Source organism: Patagioenas fasciata, chromosome 2 (assembly GCF_037038585.1).
Source record: "Patagioenas fasciata isolate bPatFas1 chromosome 2, bPatFas1.hap1, whole genome shotgun sequence".
NCBI classification, from domain to species: Eukaryota; Metazoa; Chordata; class Aves; order Columbiformes; family Columbidae; genus Patagioenas; species Patagioenas fasciata.
The window spans coordinates 126754943-126777155 of NC_092521.1; the positions used below are offsets into that span (position 1 = coordinate 126754943).

General features: G+C 38.2%; 1 protein-coding gene across 5 annotated transcripts in view; it reads right to left on the reverse strand.

Annotated features, from left to right (window-relative positions):
* The window catches only part of RBMS3 (RNA binding motif single stranded interacting protein 3), a 718223-nt gene that overhangs the window by 491404 nt on the left and 204606 nt on the right, over nt 1-22213 (reverse strand). For all 5 annotated transcript variants that reach the window (XM_065830560.2, XM_071804926.1, XM_071804927.1 and 2 more), the window contains one exon: nt 7759-7932. In XM_065830560.2, coding sequence (XP_065686632.1) covers nt 7759-7932 — 174 coding nt within the window. The remainder of the gene's footprint in view (nt 1-7758; nt 7933-22213) is intronic.

Here is a 22213-nt window from a genome sequence, read left to right on the forward strand (position 1 = left end):
ATTTAGGGAATTTTCTCCTCTTCTTAAAAAAAAAAAGGAAACAGGGAGCATCTGGTCTGTATTTTCCAAGTCCATTCAAAAACCTTCATTCTGCGTGTATCTGCCAGTTCAGTATGCAATAAAAATGTACTATCAGCAAGAAAACTCCTATTGACTCTGTTTGTAACCAAAACTTCCCATCTCCAAAACAGTTGATCTTATTAGCAGCAGGAGGTGGTAAGAAACTTTTCAGCAGTATATATTTTACCAATACTTTGGATATATAATTATACATAGTTGTTGGTCTTTTCAAATATTTAAATTATATTTTCCACCACTAAATCTTTATTATTGAAAGTAAGTGCACAGTAGTTACATACAGAGGACTTCTTCCAAACTTGTACATATTAATAGTTCAGAAAAATATATTTTGTCCTGTGGTTTTTGTTGAAAATTTGAATTTTTAAAACACAAGCTAGAGACAAATCTATAAAAGATGACAACAAATATCAACCCACAATATCCTTTAATTAATCCGTTGAGAAAAAATAACACGACATAATATATGTGATGTGTAAATGAGTAGTGAATACAGGAAAAAATAACATTAAAACAACATTCACACATACAAATCAGAATTCTGACACCAAACATCTCCAAACTTAAATTTGGGTGGAACTTTTCCATTTCCCCAGACTTTTTCAAAAAGATGTGTTGCAAGTCATTTGAAACATTTTGTGTTATCAGTGCTCTCCACTCTGAGAGGTCCTGCCATTTCTGACCAGGGCAATCAACTTCAAACTGTAATTAGCATCCACCAAATGTCCTCCAAAAGGAAAACCTCACTTGATCAGACCATACCACCCACGGGCCTTTCACACAGTCCACGTTGGCCCTCCCAGGTCTGTCAGGCTGCATCCACAGAGTTGTACCTTCGCAGGACCCAAGCATAACCATGGACAGCCTTTAATACAATTATCACAGCATCATATATATTTTTTAAAATAAAACTACTTTTTGAGGTAAAATACAGGAAGCTACTTTGGCTAAAGTCCTATAATACCAGTGACTTCTCCCTACAACTCTTTACTGAAGTTCAGTTTCAAAGGTTAATACACAAAACGAATACACTGGATACCTCAAAGGCTGAATGTAAAACATATCCATGGATTTTGTGATTTTTTTAATTTTTTTTTCAAAAAAAGACCTGGCCAAGTTTTAAAAGGCTGTCACACACGAACGATTATGAAAGCACTACAATGAACTGAGCTGATAAGCTGATCTGATCAGAACTAACTGCATGTGATTGCTGCTTTGAAAAGCTGGCCTAAAGAGGCAGCATTGAAAGCAATCGCACAACTCACTGGTACTGCTTGCCTCAGCTATAAGTAAGCACAGATGGTGAGAAAAGTTAATTAAGAGACATATTTGTTTGGGGGTTTGAAATTTCCACCCTCTCTTCTCCAAAGAAGCCAGCCATGGTGAAAATGTGTTTTACGTTTGTGGCCTAATAAGTTCATGTTTTTGAGGCTCTGTTCCTGTAGATGGAGGTAATAGATAAACAGAATAAATAATTTATGTCAGCAGTTAGCATATGGATTTGCACTTGATCCCTAAGCTACTCAGTGCACCTGATAGCTACAACACTGTGTCAATTAAAAATATTCCTTTCTCCACAATTCTTCATTTACTTTCCTCCTACCCAGTACAACTTTTCTCTTATACCACAACTGACTCCCAGCAATGGAGATGTCATCCTTTTCATTCTCACTTTAATGACTGCCTCTTGCATTTTCTCCCTCATTTCTTGTTGCAGTATTTCATAACGAACATATCAGCAATTACAAAAAATAGCTTCTAGTGACAAACTCTTTTTCTCTCCTTGTTGGGAATTTTCTTTCCCACCTCTCTCCAGCTCACACTTGAGATTTCCCCAGATTAACTAATGGACTTCTGCAACTGGGACTATGACAGCGCTCTATAAAGTCATCACCATCTTTAGAGAATCAACAGACATCCCTCACACTTTATATACTGTGACCAGAGTGTCATGTATAATAGCAGACATGTTGTTCAGTCATCCTTCAACAGTGTATGATTCTTTGGACCCATTTCCATGTTTTTTACCAGAGGCTACTATAATGATATTTGCCTGTAGCATCAAAGAAATACTGGCTGAAGAACAGTAGAGATCAATCTCACATGAAAGGCCCTTGCAAGTAAGAAAGGGTTAACAGTAAGGACAGAAAAAAGCAATATTTCAGAACTTCAAGTTAAATTGAGAGGTTCTTAGAGAGACATTTCCAGTTCATGCCTACTGTACTATTTAGTTCCTTCCCCATCATTGCTGATTATAAGGATGTGCCTGTGTATAAGGAAGCTGCTTCATCTCTAATCAGACCAGCTCTGTTCTATGAATCCACAATCCACTGTTCGTGACGTTACAAAATGAATCAGACAGGAGGCTCAAGCCAGATCAGAAAGTGACAGCTTCTGTTTAAACACATATCTCAGAAATTAGTGATGACTGAGGACAGTATTATACTGCATATCCATTTAACTCTTAGCACTATCTCATTCTCTAAAAGGAGGTGCAACAAAATTACCCACTGGAAAGATCTTGGTATAAAAAAAGAAAAAAGAAATCAGATTGCTGATCTGTTCTACTCATATATCTAGAGAATTAAAGGCCTGTTTTGAACAGTACACCCATGCTATACATATTGTACAGTCCCTGGATTTAAGGAAATTTGCTTCATAAACCATTAACTTTGCATTATAGTGTATTGGTCACGTAACTTATGGTCTATCTTCAGAATCTGGCAAGTGTCAGTATATTGCTTCTGTCAGTCTTATTTCTGTGCTATAGAACCAATTTTGAGTAGGATATTGTACTTCTTACAAGAATGTGTTCCCTAACTAGGTTTATATTTCAGATGACAGAATGACATTAAAAGGCTAGAGATCAACACCCAGGACCAGCCTTGCAGTGAGAACCTTCATATGTCATTCTGCAAGGATTTTAGCCAAAAACTTGATCTGTGTACAGAAACAGATATATACAAACTAATGATTTAGCCAGTAGATATATATGTGTACATATAGAAATTAATAATCACATTTCACATTCCCAGGCGTTCCCTAAACATTGTATTATCTAATCATATAAAAATGGCAGGTTTTCTTATTTATAAATGTATACAAAAATTATTTGTTTAGAAAGTCAATCATAGAGAGCTCAGTACAGATGTTAATCTAATTTGCGTGGTAATGATCGAAACAGTCTGTTTACATAAAGCATTACAGCTGTTCAGTACTGCAGTCCTGCAATTCTGTCATCAGCAATGAGGGCTACCTACCTGCCACTGGAAATTTTTGTGATGGACTCTGCATAGTCATGCTGACAGTCTGTAGGACTTTCCATTAGTGCTGCCCACAATGAACAGCCTTGCTCCCTTGCTGCCTTTCTGTCCAAGGATTGTCAATGGGAAAGCATAAAGGGAGCTATAGCTCCTTCTACTGGGTCTTAAGATTCCTAAGATTAAAGATTTGAGATCCTACTGGGGCTCAGAGAAGAGAGTGAAAGAAGACCAGTAGCGTCTCATAGAATTCTACATTATTTTTTTTCTTTTTAAATTCTGCTTTGTACATTCCCACTAACAGCATAATTTCAGAAGCAATCACGCATTAAAAGAAGTTAGCAAAAAGAAGCCTGGGGACAGACTGTTGGAATGGGGACAGAAGTACGGCTAAGCAAATTGATTGTCTGATCCACATATGACATCTCAGATGTAACAGTTTGTAAACATTATCTGTAGAGCTCCAAATAATAACTTTAGAGATTTAACCAATCATGCTTTGAAGGCTGTCACTGATCTAGTGGAGCATGACCAAATCCCGTTAGAGTGCAGACTAGATTCTAGCGGAAAGTTTTATGTATGCTGAGCTGCATATCTAGATAAAGAATGTAAAGGCATCACATATGCTACGGAGATGTATGCACATGAAGAAATTAATACATGCAACTAAATTCTTGGACCCATGGGCCTGCAACAAAGGTTTCAGTCCCTGCAGGGTAACTCAGTCTGTAGCACTACTGTGTGCTTCAAAGAATATCACATTGACAAATTCCTTCATAAGCAAGGACTGAGTTCTGCCTAAGTGACTGTGGCAGATATCCGTGACTGCTACGTGAATGTTCAAGAAAGACATAAGAGACGCCCTTACGGTTTCAACTGAAACAGTCAAAAGCAGATGAGGTGCCGCTGATGGATCTGTGTTTTGTTTGCCCACTTTACACATGTACTTCTTTAAAATTTCCGCATAATCTAAGCAGTCATTTGTTAAAGTTAATTCACTGGACAAGATTTCTTAAGTTCTGCTGAAATTCTACCATCCTTCCAGTAAAATGTGGAGAAAGGGAAATTGAGTCTTTGAGACACTGGAAGAAGCATGAGTAGGAAACCTGCACAGATGTGAAAGTGCTCAAAGGACGGTTTCTATATTGCCCAGTGGGAACAATCAGAATTACTTCAACTATTTTTTAATCTTCGTTTTTATCTTCCTTGGATGAAGAAAGTTCAAGAGGAGAGCATGTTAGATGGCTAGGTGTCTCCCATTCTGGGCACTACATGCTGTAATTCTGTGGCTACAAGCTTCTGCATGTGAATCCCAGGGGAATTTCTAGCCCCCAATACCAAAAACAAGTCATCATATGCTTTTTAAGGGCCATTTACCACATTATCACTCTTATTAGTATACACAGATCCTACAGGGTATCATCCTTTCCAGCACAGCTAGGAGAGGTTAGCATCTTCTTGTTTGTTCAAAAACTGCATTGCACTGGTGACTGGGAAGATATGTAGTCTTTTTTTTTTTATTTTTTCTTCCCTTAGATAGCTCCAAGAGCTGAAAAATTACTCTGTCTAAACAAACTTCCTGTTCTTGTCTTTCCTAGGGTGGAAAGACTGCTTTTAATCACCGATTGCAGCACTATGGAAGAGAGATGCAGAGTGCAGAGAAATGCTCTCAGATAAAATAAAAATCCCACCTTTGGCTCAGACGTATTTCTCAGGATCAGCCAGAGTCATAAAGGTCTTTTAACACTGCACTTTGTATGATACTTTTTTCTTTCATTTATTAAAAAAATGAATTAGAGCTTTTTTTTAGTTACATTTGGCCCAATTAACATGAATCATTTTTGTCTCCTACAGCTTTTCTCCACACAGGAGAGAAATCCAAAGCTCTTCTCTTGGCTCTCTCTCCAGGGACTAATATCTTTAAGTACTTCAAGGCCAGATCCAACTCCCTGACATTTGTTTGCCTTGAACTTGCAAAGTGCTCATAAGTTTGTTAGCCTCCAAAGCTTCAAGAAACTGCAATGATCTTTAGACATATTCCATGTGGGAGGTTTTGCAGAAACAGCTTCATACAGCAATAAAACCTACAGCTTGTTCTACTGAACCTGTGTCAGATGAGGGCAAATAAAATCCTCTGAAGTATTGTAGGTATCAAGTTGAGCATGTTACACTGGGAAGATTCACGAATAAAGGAGCTCCTCTATATCCAGCTTTTATTGTTGTCATTTGCCATAAAAGTGTCAGTCTGAACCCAGTTTAAACAAATCTAAGTTAGAAACAGGAACCAGACTAATTCTAACTTTATCATAATACACTGCAACAGATATTCAGGCAGATATTAAGGCATCATTTCCTCTTGGAAACTTGACCTTCATCTGATGCTGCAGGAGGAGCTGAGTTTGCTGGAGTGCCTTGCCCTGGTCCCACTCAGAGTCTCATCCTCAGAGCATGCAGAAGTAGGGAAGGTATGGGAAAAGTATGTGATCACAGTGGTAGATGCTGCAATGGCAGCAAACCTGTCACAGCTTCTTACCACCAGTCCAGTGATCTGCTGAGCAGCACCACAGCAAAGCTCCTCAGAGGAGCAGAGGCCAAAAAAATGTGCCAGTTTTTCTAAACAGTTGAACCCAGGGACACTGAGGGCAGGACTAACTGAACATTTGATTTATCTTACACTTATCAACTTGGTTTTGGCATTTCTCATCTGCACAAAGGTTTATGCAACTCTGGTTATTCTGAAATCTCTACTTCCTAGCAATCAGCAAAATCAACTTCCAGATTAAAGTATTATTTTCAATTATAACATATTAATGAGCTTGATGGAAACAAATATTGTCCAGGTAAAGCAATTCTAGTTGAGGTACCATCAGCTTTAGTCTAAACAAAGGAAAGAGGCACTGTGGAATTAGGTTAAAAAAGAATCTCGTGCCTTGACTGACATTTTAATTCATATGGATACAAAGATGTCTCCATTTTTAAACCATCTTACAGGCAGTACACATTCTTCTTGTACACTCTGTTGCTATGTAGAGTCAAAGCTTGACTCACAGAGAGGGTAGTGTTTATTCTAAATGATCAAAGCTAAGGAGCAGTCAGTACTTGAATACCCACAGTTTAAGCTAAATTAAGCTGTGTAGGGACTCTTTTTGAGCCATCATTCTAAACAAGGAAAATATCTGTGCCCTTCTGATGCCAAATACTGTTTTTTCCCTCACAACAGCTTTTACCATTTTCAATGACACCATAATGGAATTGAGCAAACAGCAGAATCCATAGAGATGTTTAATTCACTCTGAGATCTCACCACCTCAGAAAAGAGATAAGATTTTACAAATTTATTCTCCTCCTTTATTTCAATTACCATGTTAGTGCTTCAGACAATTCCTAACCCAAACTTCTGGCCAAAAGTCTGTTGGCAGGTAAGATGGCAGATCTAAATCAAATCGCAAAGACCTTGCAATAAAGATTGCATAGCACAGTTTCCCTTCTGTAGTAAGAGCTGCACTTTCTCCAATTTTCCTACTGGAATTCACCATAGTGTGATGAAACTTCATTACATACACTTGACAGGATGTTAAGATAGTATGTTCTTTAAGAAGTTCTAACAATATCCAAAGCTGAGTTCAAATCCAAACATTAAAACAACAACGTGTAGAGTGGGAAAAAAAAGGAAGATTGCTTACACTAACAGGGTCTTACTCAGTTAACTCTCTCACAGTCTTTCAAAATCAGAAACTAAAAGAAGGAAAAAGTTCTTCTATAAGCACGCTGCTACACCAGTATGACAAAAACCACCATGGGGCTTCAGTTGTGACTCTTTCATGGTTGTCAAATTAAAACACACAACAACAGTAAGCCCCCCTCCCCATTCTTTTTGGCCACCAGTTCATGGAAATTACAGAAGACCAGTAGTCTTTGCCTAGCAACAAGATTGCATGTTTGCTACTGATCACAGCAATGATGAAGTGGTGAATATTAACAAATTTAATGATGGGAAGAGATGCCTTCCTTCACTGACTCATCCATACAATTTAAAATCTCTGAAATAGAATAACTCATTCATCTAACAGACTCACTAGAAACAGAAAAAAAAAGCCATCAATAATACTGCTTTCCAGCCCACATCCCTGACACTGAAACTCAGGCACACTACGGTAATTTCATGCAAGGAGAAGGATTGCTAAATGTACAAAAATATATGTATTTCTACTGAGCCATGAAACTTCCATATCTGCTCACGTCTTAGACTCATTCTAATATTTTCTAGAGTTACGGTTAGTACACATGAGCTGTTCTGACTGCTGTGGGACACAAAGAGCTCTGGTGAAGTGTGCTGAACTGTCAGCCCCTGGGCGTCTCCATTTCCCAGGGAATCATACAGTTCATTCAGGTAACTGCAGAAAAGGTTATAATTACTTACAGCAGGATGTCCAGTACAGTAGGTGTAGCTAGCATGGGACTGGTAGTGCAAGCTTGCTCTTGGAAAGGTGTATGTATTCCAGGCAGGTTGGCTGCTATTCCACTGGGAGCTAAAGCCAGGGCTCATGGTCACTCTCGATTTACTGCTTTGGTATGTTCTCACTGTGGAGCTGGACTATCAAAAAAGAAAGAAATGCAATGTAAAAATAGCTTTTAGGGTAGAATACAAACAACGCAGCTATACATCATCATTATGCATACACATACTGCCACATGGTCTGGAATAAACTTGACTGTTTCCTGTAAGGAACTAAGAAAAGCAAAAAATTGATTCCTTCAAAGATATCAGTGAAACAGCTATACCGCTGTAATGCCCAAAAAAGACTGATGACTGTTAGACTTCAGGCTGGGATGTAAATCAAATGGGCAACAGGTAAGTGATAGAGATAAGGAGATGTTCTGAAACAATCTTACAAGATTAATAGTTGAAACATCTATGTTAATTTATTATAATGAACTAAACACCGGCATTTATTGAGCTCCTGATCGGCTATGTCCATTTTACAGTAAATGGCAATTTGGGGCCAGTGTTTCAATAGATTTCTTGAAGTCTTAAAATCCCATCTAGTGGCTAGGTAAGGTCAAGCCTTTATAAAGCTACCTCTATAATACAAATATGTAACCTTCCAAATAGACTATGAAATTTCATTACATTTTTTAATTTCTTACAATGTGAAACAAAAAAATGCCAATTTTTTTTTTTTTTTAATTTAATTCAATAACTTAATCTGAAAGTAACCCAGACTATGGATATGTAGTTTATCACTTCCATTCTTTCTCTCTCTCATTTTGCTTTATTTTAAATGCAGTTTTCTGCTTCTAGTTCTCTTTTTTATAAAAAATATTCCTAACAAATGCTTGCACTGATAGGGGTAGTTTATTAGGAAAAAAGCTGATTTCTAAAACTAGTAGAAAATGCATTAGAAGTGGATGCATTTTTAGCAGATATTTAGGTTGGTCTTCAAAGACATGCAAATGTACTCTTCCTTCCATATTCTGTTCTGCATTTGAGTTTTGCTTGCTTTCTTTTTATTGGCAAAGGTGTTTTCAATATCCCATGCAAATTTACACCAGCTAACTGTAATCAGTACAAACCCAAAACTGTTATTTTTGAAGCATTACATTCATGAGGACCTTAGTAATATTACAATGAAAACTTCAGAAATACGAACAGAAATAATATTTCTTAGAAATGCTTATAAATGTCCCTGTTAGTAAGTTGATGCTATCAATTTCAAAAGCTATATTCAAGAATGATGCTTCATTTATTTTTACCCTCCTTTCAAAGACAACTTTTATACATGGTATATGTAGCATTAACCAAATGTCAATATGGGCCACCATCAAACAAAGTATTTCACACAGTCCAAAACCATCCTCACCCTGAAGTACTTGCAAGATAAATGAGGAGGTCAGGAAAAGGATGAAAGAGCAGATTCTGATGCAGAAGCTGAGAAAAGAGCTTTGTAAACATGACTTGAAGTTTCATTTCAATGCTTCAGCTCAGTTTCATTGGGAGAGGACTAGTGAAATGGAAGGAAAAGAGGACAAGGAGAAGACATACAAAAAGAGTTTGCAAGGACACATTCTAGCTATAAAAATATATACCCTGTATAATCTTTCCCATTTTTAATACCATATTTAGATTAGCTGCTTAGAAACTACAGGCCATACTGGCATTGGCTGAACATGCCCTCTTTATCTCATTTAATTTTCGAAAGTTTAAGTACACAAGGTTTGCCTCGGTTATCAATTGCTGTATAAACTTTAAGTTCAAGAAAAGGCCAAATGACTTCCTGCATGTGTTTATTTCCTGCGTCGCAGATTAGGAAGCCTGAAAAGAGCAGTTTCCGCTCACCAGTTCTCAGTATCTCGACGGATTCGCCTCCCGCCCCCACCCGTAAGCGAAGGATTCCTGCAGTGTGATTTCTAAAGATTTAACTTACGACTAGCAGAACACAAAGCATATGAATGAACACTAAAACCCACACTAAACTCTCATTAGTCACCGTGTGTGACAAGTGGTTACTTTGTTCTTACAAAAGGCTTAAAGGAAAAAAAAAAAAAAAAATCTGCCCCTACAGTTAAAGAGCTTTATTTGAAATAAATCTTTTCATATGAATTTAAATCATGACAAATCAAAGAGGAGAAGCTATGGCTACAGCTAAGAAAAAAAAAAAAAAGGTTTTAATGTTTTGCATTTGTTTTGTTTTTTCTTTTCTTTTTTTTTTTTTTTTTTGCCTTTTACCCTCTTTCCCCAAGGAGCAGAAACTGCATTTTTTTCCCTTTGACATATTACTTATCTTTCAAATCGCTCCTCAAAGACAAATCTCTGTTTCTAGGTCCTCACAGACTTGCTTCTACATGAGAGATGAAGACTAGGTTTTGTTTCGGACAGATCAAGTAGGTTTTCAGCCACAATGTACTCCTCTGTGTACATTTCTCCCCTTTATAAACATCAGGTATTCAAGTGTAGCTGCTTATTAACTCCTCTTGAGGAGTTCATCCCTGGCTGAATATTCTGAGAGTATTGAGCTGCTGTATTCTAACAATAGCTTCGCTCCTTCCTATTATTTCTGATGGGTCTGCATTGTACGGACCAGTGGAAAATATCTGTAGCTGATGGGATGTGAAGATGCATTGTCAGCTGTGATAATTGTTAACTGATTATTTGCACTATGGCAGTGAACTCTACTACGATAAGGAGAGACATCCTGTTAGCACTATACAGACGTGCACAATACCTGTTCCTGTATTAGAGAATAGAAGCAAAAATAAGCCTGTTTTTTAAAAAAGTGCTTGTCTCAGATGCTGAACAACCTTCTGCCTGTTGACTGAGTTTGTTTTGTGCTTGTGTGCTACAGAAAACACCTTCCTGTATCTACTGATGTGCTGGCGGCACGGTTCAGCCCCAGAACTAAATACAGGCACAAAGATGAGCCGCTCTGCCCCCTTTCTGATCCTCCACCCAGCTGCCATCCCATGGTGGATGCATTAGAAAATGGTGAGCCATTCAGACCATCAAGGATGTGCTAGGTGTCTGTCAAGGTCTTTTTAACAAAACCAGGACATTGTCCTACCTGCGCAGGTCACTTGAGATGCAGACGCGGGAAGCAAGACCCCATGTACCCCGCTCCCTCTTGGGGTGGCTGGGAGGTGCCTGTGAGGACAGCCCTCTCTGCTCTGAGTGGCTTTGTAGAGGGGCTACTATTTCTGACCCGCTAAAAGCTTGTCTTTCTGTGGCTTACCTCCAGAAAAAAACAACAACAAACCAACCAAACAAACAAAACCCCCAAAACAACACCACCATCACTACAAGTCAATACATGACAAAACTCCCAGGATAACTGGCTTTGAAATCTTGAAGCTACCTAGGTTGTCAGCCAGAGATGAGAGACATCTGCACTGTCAGCCATCAAGCCCTGGGACAGCCTGGTCACCCTGCGGCTCTAACCTCGGGTGGTGGGGGAGCTAAGACGTGAGATCAGGGACCTCAAACGTCAACGTGTTGAATTCAAGGTGTCCTCTGAACAACAAAACTGTGTATCTCTGCAGTCTTCCCAGCTCAGCACAGAGGTGCCCATGGGAAAGCCACTGGGCCAACTGGTGGAGCTGGGAGGAGAAAAGGGTGCACTGAGTGCAGGTACCCAGGTGCTGGCAGCATGGGGTGCAGGGCAGCCTCTGCGAGAAAAGGCCAGGACTACCATATGCCAGACACAGTCGGTTCTAACCAACTCAAACCAACCCATCGCAGGGCACAGCTGAGCCCCTCAGCCAAGACAGTGGTGCCTCTGGGAAAATGTATTTAAGAAAGGGCAAAACGCTGCCCCGGGGTGAGGGAAAAAGTGAGAAACGTCACAGCGAGTACCCAGGGGAGAACAGGAGAAGCGCAAGGAGGTTCCCCTGTAGCCCCTAGAGAGTCCGCCTGGAGCAGGTACTCCAGGACAAGGTCTGTGGAGGATCCCATGCTGAAGGAGGTGGATATGTCCTGAAGGAACTCTGGCCCATGCTCGAACAAGGGGAAAAGGTGAGAAGCGGAAGAGAGGAGCTGTTATTCCCCATTTCCCTGTGCTGCTAGGGCTGGGGAGAGGGCACAGGGTCGGGAACAGAGAAGTGGAGTTGAGCCTGAGCAAAGGGGGTAAAGGGGGAGTTACTGTCTTAATTCGTCCTTGCTTCTCACTATCCAAACTTATTTTCACTGGCAATAAATTATTTTCTCCCAAGTTAAGTCTGGTTTTACCTCTGACAGTAATTTCTAAGTGATCTCCCTGTCTTTATCTTAACCCACGAGCATTCCCATCTTATTTTCTACCCTGTTCTGTTGAAGAGGGAGAGTGAAAGAGTGGCTGGGTGGGGTGTCCGGCAGCCAGCAAAAGGTCAACCCACCACAAACTGGTAGGTCTTGTGGCACACAAGGTTTTATTCAGGATCTGAAAGTGCTTCTATTTACCCCTAAGTCTATGGGTTACTCCAAGAAAAGGTAACACCTGTCCCCATAGTCCTGTCTTATTCATATGTCTTAGGCTGCCAATGGTAGACCACCACTGCCACTCCTGAGACAACCTGATTAGCTTTTCTAAGAAAACTTCTGCAGAAAGTCAGATTACAACAAAAAAGAACTGTTGCCCTCCTTGCTATGTTCTGCCAGAATTAAGAAATATTACAAAACTAGGTGAAAATTTTATTTTCCTTGAATAAATCTCACCAGTATTTTGATGCAATCTAAATTTGAGATCAGTAATATGTAAATGTCTAAGCATATTTTAAAATATGACCCTCTTTTTCCTGTGCCTTGATTTCTCTGACTTATAAGCATGGACTACCTTATTTTAAAACTTCTAGGCTAACCTTTTCCTCATGTTTGTAAAAGTTTTGAACACTTTTGGACAGAAGAATGAAGTGCAAAGTATAATTATAATTATAATTATTATATACTATTTATTGAGCTTAAATCCTTTCAGTTCTTAGTTTTTTTAATAGCTGATATGTGAAGTCTAACAGTGGAAAGAAATAGAACATAATGTTTATGGAGCACTTTTTATCTTCAAAGGACTGTGCAAATGCAAAACAGTGGCAAAATTTATGACCGGTGCAACATTTCCAACTTTTAAACCATTTTATACTAGATGTAAGAACAAGCAGACACTCCTGATTTGATGTGAATACAGGACACCCTTTGGCTAGAACATTAAGCAACATAAATAGTTCTGACATAGTCTTATGTCATCACACCAGTGGCTCTCCACATTTTGCAATAGAGTCATCATGAAGTAAACTAACAGGAAAAACATGTGCTAATTCTGAAATTCTACATCATGTCAAAAGCAAGACTGACTACCTCTATCAGACTCTCTTCTGCCAGCTATTCCAAAAGGTTGTGATTATTATTGGCTTTGTCATTCCAAAAGGAGAGGCTCGATATTCTGCTCTACCTCACCCCTCTACCTGAATTGACTTTAAAAAGACAAGTGGGATTAAAGAGGTGTAAATAACATCTGAATTCAGCCTCCCACTACCTCATCTTTTAAAAGCAACTTCCCAGAGCTATGATGTCATTTTCTTAGCCCACACAATCTGAGTGACCTCCAGTCCCTTGGATTTTGATTACAAAATGGTTCTGTCTTCAGCTTCCTCTGGGTTTTTTTTTCTAAAAGGAATTGTTTTTGAAAGGGTGCCCACCCTTTTCCCCCTCTCCCTCCAAGGGATTTGATATCCCTTATTTTGGATGCCAAAATTATTATGAGAGTTGGGAAAGGCCAAGTACAGAAACTGCCATTCTGGAGATATGGTTTGCAGGAACTCTGCATGCCTGTACTTGGATCAGACCATGATGCAAAGCACAGTCCTATGCTCTTAAAACTTTGGATGCTTTACAAAACACTACCGTTCTCATAGAAATCAAAGTTTTCCTAGAACCTGGGAAAGTCAGAAATGAAAATAGCTGCCCTGGAACATTATTGCATGAGCTAAAATGATGTATTTGTTTTTTTGCTCAGAGAAAATATGAAACTGGCAACCCAAATCTAAAGTTAGTTCATCACAAAATCCACCTGAGAGACCTTAAAGATTGTGGTAATTGTAAAATTGAAGAGGGAGGGGTATTTTGGGGTTGTTTTGAAAACTAAACATGGAAGATATTGCAGACTTTTTTTTTCTTTAATAGCAGGAAAGATGAATTTTGCGCTGCTACTTTTCTCAACATAATCTTTCACTATAGCTTGCAAATCTTTTACAGTCTAGAACCAGATTCCATCTGTTCCAGTAAGAACTGAGCTCTTAATACTTGGCCGCTGCAGATTTTGGGTTTATCAAGTTTGTCTCATAACCTTTATGAAAAAAAAATTCAGAGACATGATCAAATTTAAGAGAAACATTGTTTTTCCAGGCATGGGATTGAAACTCAATACCCTATACCTGGAAAAACAGGATCAACTGAGAGAAATGGCATTCCAGTGAAACCACAGAGAAATGATGAGGCTATATTTCTTATCTCAGCATACACGGAAGGCTATAGCTCATCCAGAGGATCCAAGAGCACTGAGCATTGGCCCACATCAGGCCAAAACCCAGGATGTGCAGCCCATCTGCCTCCTCCTGGTAGGTGGGAGAAGAATGTTCTCCTTGGGCTGGCTGTGCTCAAACAGGGCGAAGGGGACCCAGCCCTGCACGACACAACCAGCACAGCTGAATTACTTAAAGCTGGGGCCTAATCAAAACGCTAAGTTGAGGAACTTTTTAGGAAATATCCCAAATTATCTAAGTAACTCTTGAGGAATGCATTCTAGGGAAAAAAAAAAAAAAAAAAAAAAAAAAAGTCTGCTGCTCATTGTTATTTTTTCCCAGAGTTATGCCTTGAAAACATAATATATATGGTTTTCACACTCTTCCGGTTAGAACTCCTGTCATTTCCAGTGACTCAACACAGTAATTCATGTTGTACTTTTAACTGTTACTTGAATCCTAAGAGCACTTTTTTCCTGGGCAAAGTATGAAACATTGCTCTTGTAGTTACAGAGAGTGAGCAGCTGAAAAAATGACAGCCTTCAGGTTTTGAGGAAGAGGCCACGAAGAAAGAGCCTGGTTTTCTGCCATCTTGTCATCCACATCAGTGCCAAGGGGCAAAGAATCAGTAACAAGAGACAGGCCAGTGACAGTTCCATTTAAAGCCTCTTAGACACCTGTGTGGAAGACCTGGGTGTAATCAGAAGTTGCTGTTACCTGTTGGTTCTCTAGGCAAGAGACTGCTGGGTTTCAGTCAGCTTCTGCAGACGTGCACGTCTTAAAAAAGCTTTACCACAACCAGTATGTCAGCAGGCAAGCTCAGTGCAAAGACCAACTTAAAGTCACGAGAAATGCTCCTGCGCTTCAAACTGGTTTCTCCAAAATGAGAAAAGGAATTTTGCATGCACAAGAGAAATCTGCATTGGTTTTGTTACCTATGTTGTACTCAGACATAGGGAACATGGACGCTCATGCTCCTGGACAGCACATTTGTATGTCTTCCTTCCACAGAAGGAAAAGTGAAGGGAGACTTCCCAAAAGATTTGTTGTTTATCTTTGTTAAATTACTTGTAAAAAGTAAACTGGGATTGAAAGGTGTGTTGTTAGATGGGATTCTTACTGGCCTGGTTTAAACCTTTAATTTAGGTTTTAACACAGTGAGTACCTTAACTCCAAATCCCTTCCTCCTCCACCTCCTTCACTTTGAAAGGAGTAAGGGCATGTCCAAGTTTCTTCCATTCAGAATATTATTTAGCCAATGTATTGTGAGAAATTTAAGTCACAACAACTTCAGGAGGACACTGAATGTGACCTTGCAATGGTAGGTCATGAAGTAATTATTTCCTGAAAATAAAACACACTAGCATCTGTTAAATTTACTCCGGCCTTTTTACAACGTTATGATTTGAAGTAGTGAAGCATTATGTTAACCCAAGATGAGCACAATCTGGGTGATCCCAGTAAATTCTGGCAAGATAGCACTGGTTAAGACCCACCACAAATGACCTGCATGTGCTGCATAGTTCTGATTTCTTAAGAAATCACCCATATGAAATAATCACTCAGTCCAATCTAGGAATGCACATACAGCTCATCAGTGTGGAGTGACTGGAGAAAAGGACGTTCTTCCACCAGGAGCTGGAGACCACACAAGACACAGATGTAAAGAACTTGAAAGGGAAGATTTGTGCCAGATAAGAAAGTCAAAGGGTGAACACTAATCTTAACCAAAGTTGTTGATTACATAAAAACATACCATATTAAGTCTCTGTTCTTGTAAGATCTCCAGAGTAGTATTTTTACGAGGTCTAAGAATTCATCCCTCGTATAAGACATTGGCTATTCTCGGGGTCTTTTCTGGAAACTACACACCAGTATTTGTGACTGGTAGCATTTGCTTGCTAAAATAGACGACACAAAAGGATGCTGCAAAAATTGAAAGAAAAAAACCAACAACAACCACCAAACAAAAAACCACAAACAAACCCAAAAAGTATGATAAGTGCATTTCCTAGTATTACATTCCCAGGTACAGATGGCTCCTGTATTAGTTTTGCTGTAAGTCAACAAACCACTTTTACCTTCATATTATGTTTTTTATGTGGGCCCATGTACCACTGACTGAAACACGAGTTCAGGAGCTTTACTGATTAATGACTGATTTTAGCATTTACTTATCTGCTAAATTGGGACTTTTTACAGACAACTATCTTTCGTGAAACTCATTATTTTTTGACAGTTTGGGGAGAAAAATATTTATTTCATTAACACCTGAATGTGTTCCTTTTTACAGTACCCAGAGGTATGTTTCACTGTGTTCTGCAGTATCTTAATATTTCTTCTGATGTATCTGTTTACTACATGTATATTGAATTACTCCCTGAACAATAAATCAACCACTGTCTTGGATACAAAATTATTTTCCTCAGACTATAGCTGCAATATACAACTTTTTTTAGATAATCCCAAGAGTAACAGCTGGCTGACAATTTAAACAAGTCTGCAACATTAACCAGTGAGTGCAATCCAGACTCACATACCGGAGAAGAGGGATGCTTATGAACAACCAAAAAATGTCCGTGGCACAACATCACTTCTACAATTCTCCCAAGTGAGAAAAAGTCAGATTTTTTTTTCCTCAGCTGCAGTAGGCAAAGCATTACCTCCAGCATCACATGTATATTACACGTCTTCACATCCACAAAATGCTTGCTTTACTGAATGCAACGCAGTTATGAAATGTATTTGGTCACTGGGAAGAATTCTATAAATCCTGCAAAGGTACCCAATGTACCGCTCCCCAGCTAACTCCTGTGGATGGGCCTGCATGCTTTTGTAAACCTCACTGTGGGATTAGGACATTTATCAAAGCTATGATTTCTTTGCCACAATGTTATATCTATTGTATACCAGGAGTTCTGCAGGTGCATGATTTATCCATCCTGTCATTAGCTACAATACCCTGCAAACAGTTTTTATTTTCTGCTGGAGAAACAAATACTCCTCCCATAAATCGTTTTACTGCTGATTGGGGAACAGGCTCTCGATCCCTTGACGATAAACCAGCTTGCTTTCTCTGACCATGGAGTTATAATTTTCAGCGTAACAATCTGAAGCTCAACACCATTTCTTCTGGAATTAAGTAATATGGGGAAAATTATAGCTTCCTTATTTTCAATATCACGCCTGAACTCTGATTATCTGTTAAGTGCCAACATGTTTGATCGCTTGAGGAACATTACAGACAACACAGCCCCTAAAGATCCAACCAAGGGAACACGGAAGGAGGAAGCAAACATCAGGTAAACTGAACAGATAAAACTAGGTTTTAAAATGAAAATAAATTCTCAATATGAATTTTGTTCCTGGGATCAGGATTTGCTAAAGGTTTCAGTTTCTCTGAAAATGTTCATGGAACATTTTAAAAAGCAAGAAAGCAAACTGGATGTCCAGGAAATCCAGAAATGAAAAGCGCTTTCTTAGTCTGTGAAATCATAGTCAGACAGGCCTTTCACTCAAATTAAATATTCATAGAAACACATATATTGTATATGACACATTTGAATGTGAAAAGGCTAATATCCTCTGGCTTTCCCAGTACTCAACTAATCTATTAGAAATGTAATAGTCAGTCTAACCATTCTGTGACTTCAGTAGGACACATGAAAAATAAAAGAGAAAGCACAATGATCTACAAAGAGAAGAAGAAAATAAGAAGCAAGACGTATCCAAGACCAGCTCTCAGGGTACTCAAAATCAATTTCAACTGCCCCAGATATCTGTTGAGTATCAAGTACAGAACAGAGGAACACGCATACAGGGCTATGTGGTTACCTAGAAAAGCTGCTTTTTCCTCCTTTAAGCTTTGGGCTCTCATGCTGGAGAAGAGAGAGATCATTCATTTATTAAAAGGGATGAGCAAATTATAACTGGGATGTTGACTATAAGCTCTTTGATTTCAGTGTAGTGAAAACTGTTTTTCCAGACTACATCAACACAAGGTTACAGATTTCTTAAAAAAAAAAAAAAAAAAAGAAAATATCAATGAAAAATAACATTAAAATTCCCAGTATAAAAGGTAACAGAAATAACTAAGAGACAGTGTGTTAAGGCACGAGAGCTTATGGGATTTTTCTTTCATTTGGTTTTATTCCCCTGGGGAAAATCAAAAGCAATGAAAGGCTATTAAAATCCAAATACTTCTGCAGATTACTGACAGTTCTGTAGTTTAAATTGGTGGAAAGGAGACATGGGCATCGATAAACAAAAACACTATTTAGTCAATGAAAAACTTTGTGAATAACTTAAATGAAGAAATAAAGTAGCAAGAGGTAACACAGGCTGAAGGTTTGACCATGAAAAGCTTCTCTGGCCTGGGTCAGTGCAGCATTTAAAATAATGGGACTACTCATGTCCTTAAAGTAAACCATGAGTACAAGCAAACAGATCCCTGACAAAGCTGTGTAGAAACTACTCTTTGAGTTAAATACAGTTCTCTCCTGCATAATTGCCTGCTGCACATAAAGCACTGTCATGTGGCCAGATCATAAAAGAAAATTTCTCTCTAGATAATATCACTCAAATGTTTCTAAATATATAAAAACACTTTTACTTGCAAGTATCAATGTGAATGCAAATAAGCCACCTTCCCCTCATAGTACCTTTCCTTCACAATATAAACCACTCCTTTTATTTTTATCAGCTAACGAACAAGAGTTTTATGGGCTGACTTGCATTTCCAACCTGCCACAATTGTTTCATGTTGGCATCTTATACACTATGAATTGGTAAACAAACCAAAACAACAACAACAAAATGTCAATAACTTAGATTTTAGCAAGGTTACTGCAGAAAGGAAAGATCACACAGGTCTGCAAATAGCTTCAGCTTTCATGAAATCACACTGCTGAGAAAAAATAACCCAAACACATTACACAACGAGGAGTTCAAAGAGCAAAGCAGAGATCTTTTGAATCCTGTTGGAGGGTGCTCAAATAAGAGAAGTCATCAACCCTTGAGAGAGGGAATCCAGAGAGGCTCCTCAGAGCCTCCTGGCATGTGGAGCTACACTTCTTCGCTTAGGAAACACTGACAGCTAGGGGAAAAACTCCATGCAGCTCAGCCTACGGGATTTTTCTGCCCCAGTGCCCAATGGCATGAAGAAGATTCAGATGCTTCCTGTTCCAAGTTCAACACCATAAACCTGACAGGCAAAAGGAAGCAAAAAAAATAAAGGGAAGCTCTGATTTTGTGTTTCTCCCTGCTGTAACCAGAGCCCACTTTCCTATCCCCAAATGTTTGTTAAGATGTTAAAATCTAGATTTTAAAATGTAAGCACAGCAGTTGCGTCCAAGCTGCAAGAATTAAATGTGAGATGAGGAACAGAGACTGAGGACAAGAGAGAAGACAACCAGAAACCACAGCAGGAGGCTCTGAGGATAAACAGATGCTACCCTGTCTTATCTGTGTTTTCTGTTTTGTGTTTTTGAGCCTGCTTCTCAGAAGACTGGATATGGAATGAATGCAGATGGAGATTTCTGTCACATTGTTCCCAGTTGGTTTAAAACCTCTGCTTCCCGAGTCAAATCTTTTCTAGAGCTGTTGTCTGTCTTTCCAAAGCCTGAGGATGGACAGAATTTCTTACCACTCTATAAGGATACTGGTCTAAAAAGGCTAGAAGATTAACAGCAAATTAAGCTAATATGGTTACCATAGAAATTCTTTAAAAAGGTATATTTTGAATTTAATATTTCTTTGTCAGTAGATAGTCTGCAGCTCAGGAAAATTTGCCATATAGCATATTCAGTTGTACATTGTAGTTCCTGACAAATGTGGATGTTGTGACCTTCCAGCAGAAACAGGAAAAAAACGATAATATTAACAAGATTTCTACAGAAGCTTACAACATTAGTTACCCTATTATCTAACAAAACAGTTCAGAATGACTGGTGGGAATATCTTTGAAGATTTCTAACAGATATTTTTAGAGATACATTATTTATTCAGTTCCAAATACTCTAAGAATCACCTATACATAGCTTCAGTATTATTTAAGTGCAGCTTTTAGTATCTAGTGAACCATTATGTAGATACTAATACAAAGCTAATGGGTATAGATGTAAAAGAAACTCACCTACTGTACCTGGAAAGAAAGGATAGTCTTTCATCTAAAAACTATGATTTAGAAGATCAAAAATCACCATTAGCTCTGAAATAGGCTTCTTACATGAGTCAAACTTCCCACAACTCTTTCCCAGCCTCTGTAATGGGGATTTTACTACTTCTTTTGCATCCTTTGTGAGAGGATATGACACCTTTTGTCCATTCATATAGAACAGCAATGTCCTCAATCACCAAATCAATCACCAATGACCTGGTCAACAAATGAAGTTTTTTGTCAATTTTCGGTTACATAATGAGTATAAAAGCTACTATAATTAGGAAAAAAAAAAAAAAAAAACAGAACAAAAGATACAGAGAGGCTTTTGGTAATTCATACACATATACCCAAGCATAATTGAGTGAAATAAAGAACACAGGCAGAATACAGAGGATATTTCCAATTATGTTTAAATCTACTGGCAGACTAATTTCTTAAGGAAGTTAATAGCAGAATCATGAATTAGATAGATTTAGGAAAACTAAAGCACATAACAAAAGCAAAGATGGGAGAAAGTAAATTCGGGAAGCTGAATCACAATAATGGGGTTTTGCTCTGTCTCATTTATATATATTTACATGGGGGAGAAAAATGTTGTGAAGACATTCTTTCATTCATAGACATAACAATCAGAAATTGTTACAACTTTTTGAATATTCTTTCTAAATTTTGTGTTTTAAAAGAAATATCTAGAAACACTGATTCCAAGGGAAAAGGTAGTGGATTTTTTTAACTGTCTGCTGCTAAGATTTTATGTAATGAGGATGAAGAAGGGCACAGGGAAAAACAATGTGCTGTTCTACAGCTTAAATATAGAAGAAAAATTTTATCTCGTATTCTAAAACCAAAATATATTTATGCACCTAACCCCTCCAATTTTAGAAATATTTGCTGTAGACTGTCATTATACCCAAACTGTTTGCAGATGCTGCTGCAACACTGAATAGTCAAACTGTTTAAATATTTTATGTCATTGTCAACCTGCTAACAAAAATAAAAAATATTAAATGGACACTAAATAGATGCTAGTAACACCAAGACCTGAGGTTACCAATTGTTTTTACAGATCTCTCTTTTCATTTTACAGCTCCCTCTTTCACACAGAAAAATGCTTTTTTTTATAACTAGACTCACCTCATAAGAGTTGTTAACATGAATAGATAAATTGAATTGATAGAACATGCATGGATTTTTTGCCACTCCCTAAAAATCTGATTTGAAACATTTCAATTCATTACATTCTCTAGAGAAATTATTCTTTCATGCAAATCAATTTAATTAGTTTAGACAAAATATTTTTTATTTTTAAAACTTAATTTTAAGAAGTAGAATGTTTTAGTCTCAAAAATAAACACTGTAACTTCAAATTTAAAAAGAAATACAGGGGAATCTAGTTGCTAGAAATACAGTAGAATTCAGTTTTGGTAAGACTAATTATCAGTAAACATTTGATCTCAAGAGCCAAATCTAGCTGATCAAAAGAGAGCAAACTTGGTAGATGAAGCAGCAGATACACTGTTTATTTGGTTCTTTAACATCAGAATCATACAGCTTGACAGGATTCTGATAAACATTCATCTGCAAACATTTGATAACTTTAGGAAATGTCATTCAGGTGCTGGATATTACTTTTGTTCTAGATGCTAAGGTCCTAGTGCATCAAGATCCTTACATATATGCACAACTGTTAGCACAGGAAGAAATCTACTGAAGCTCAGAGGATTCATTATAGTAC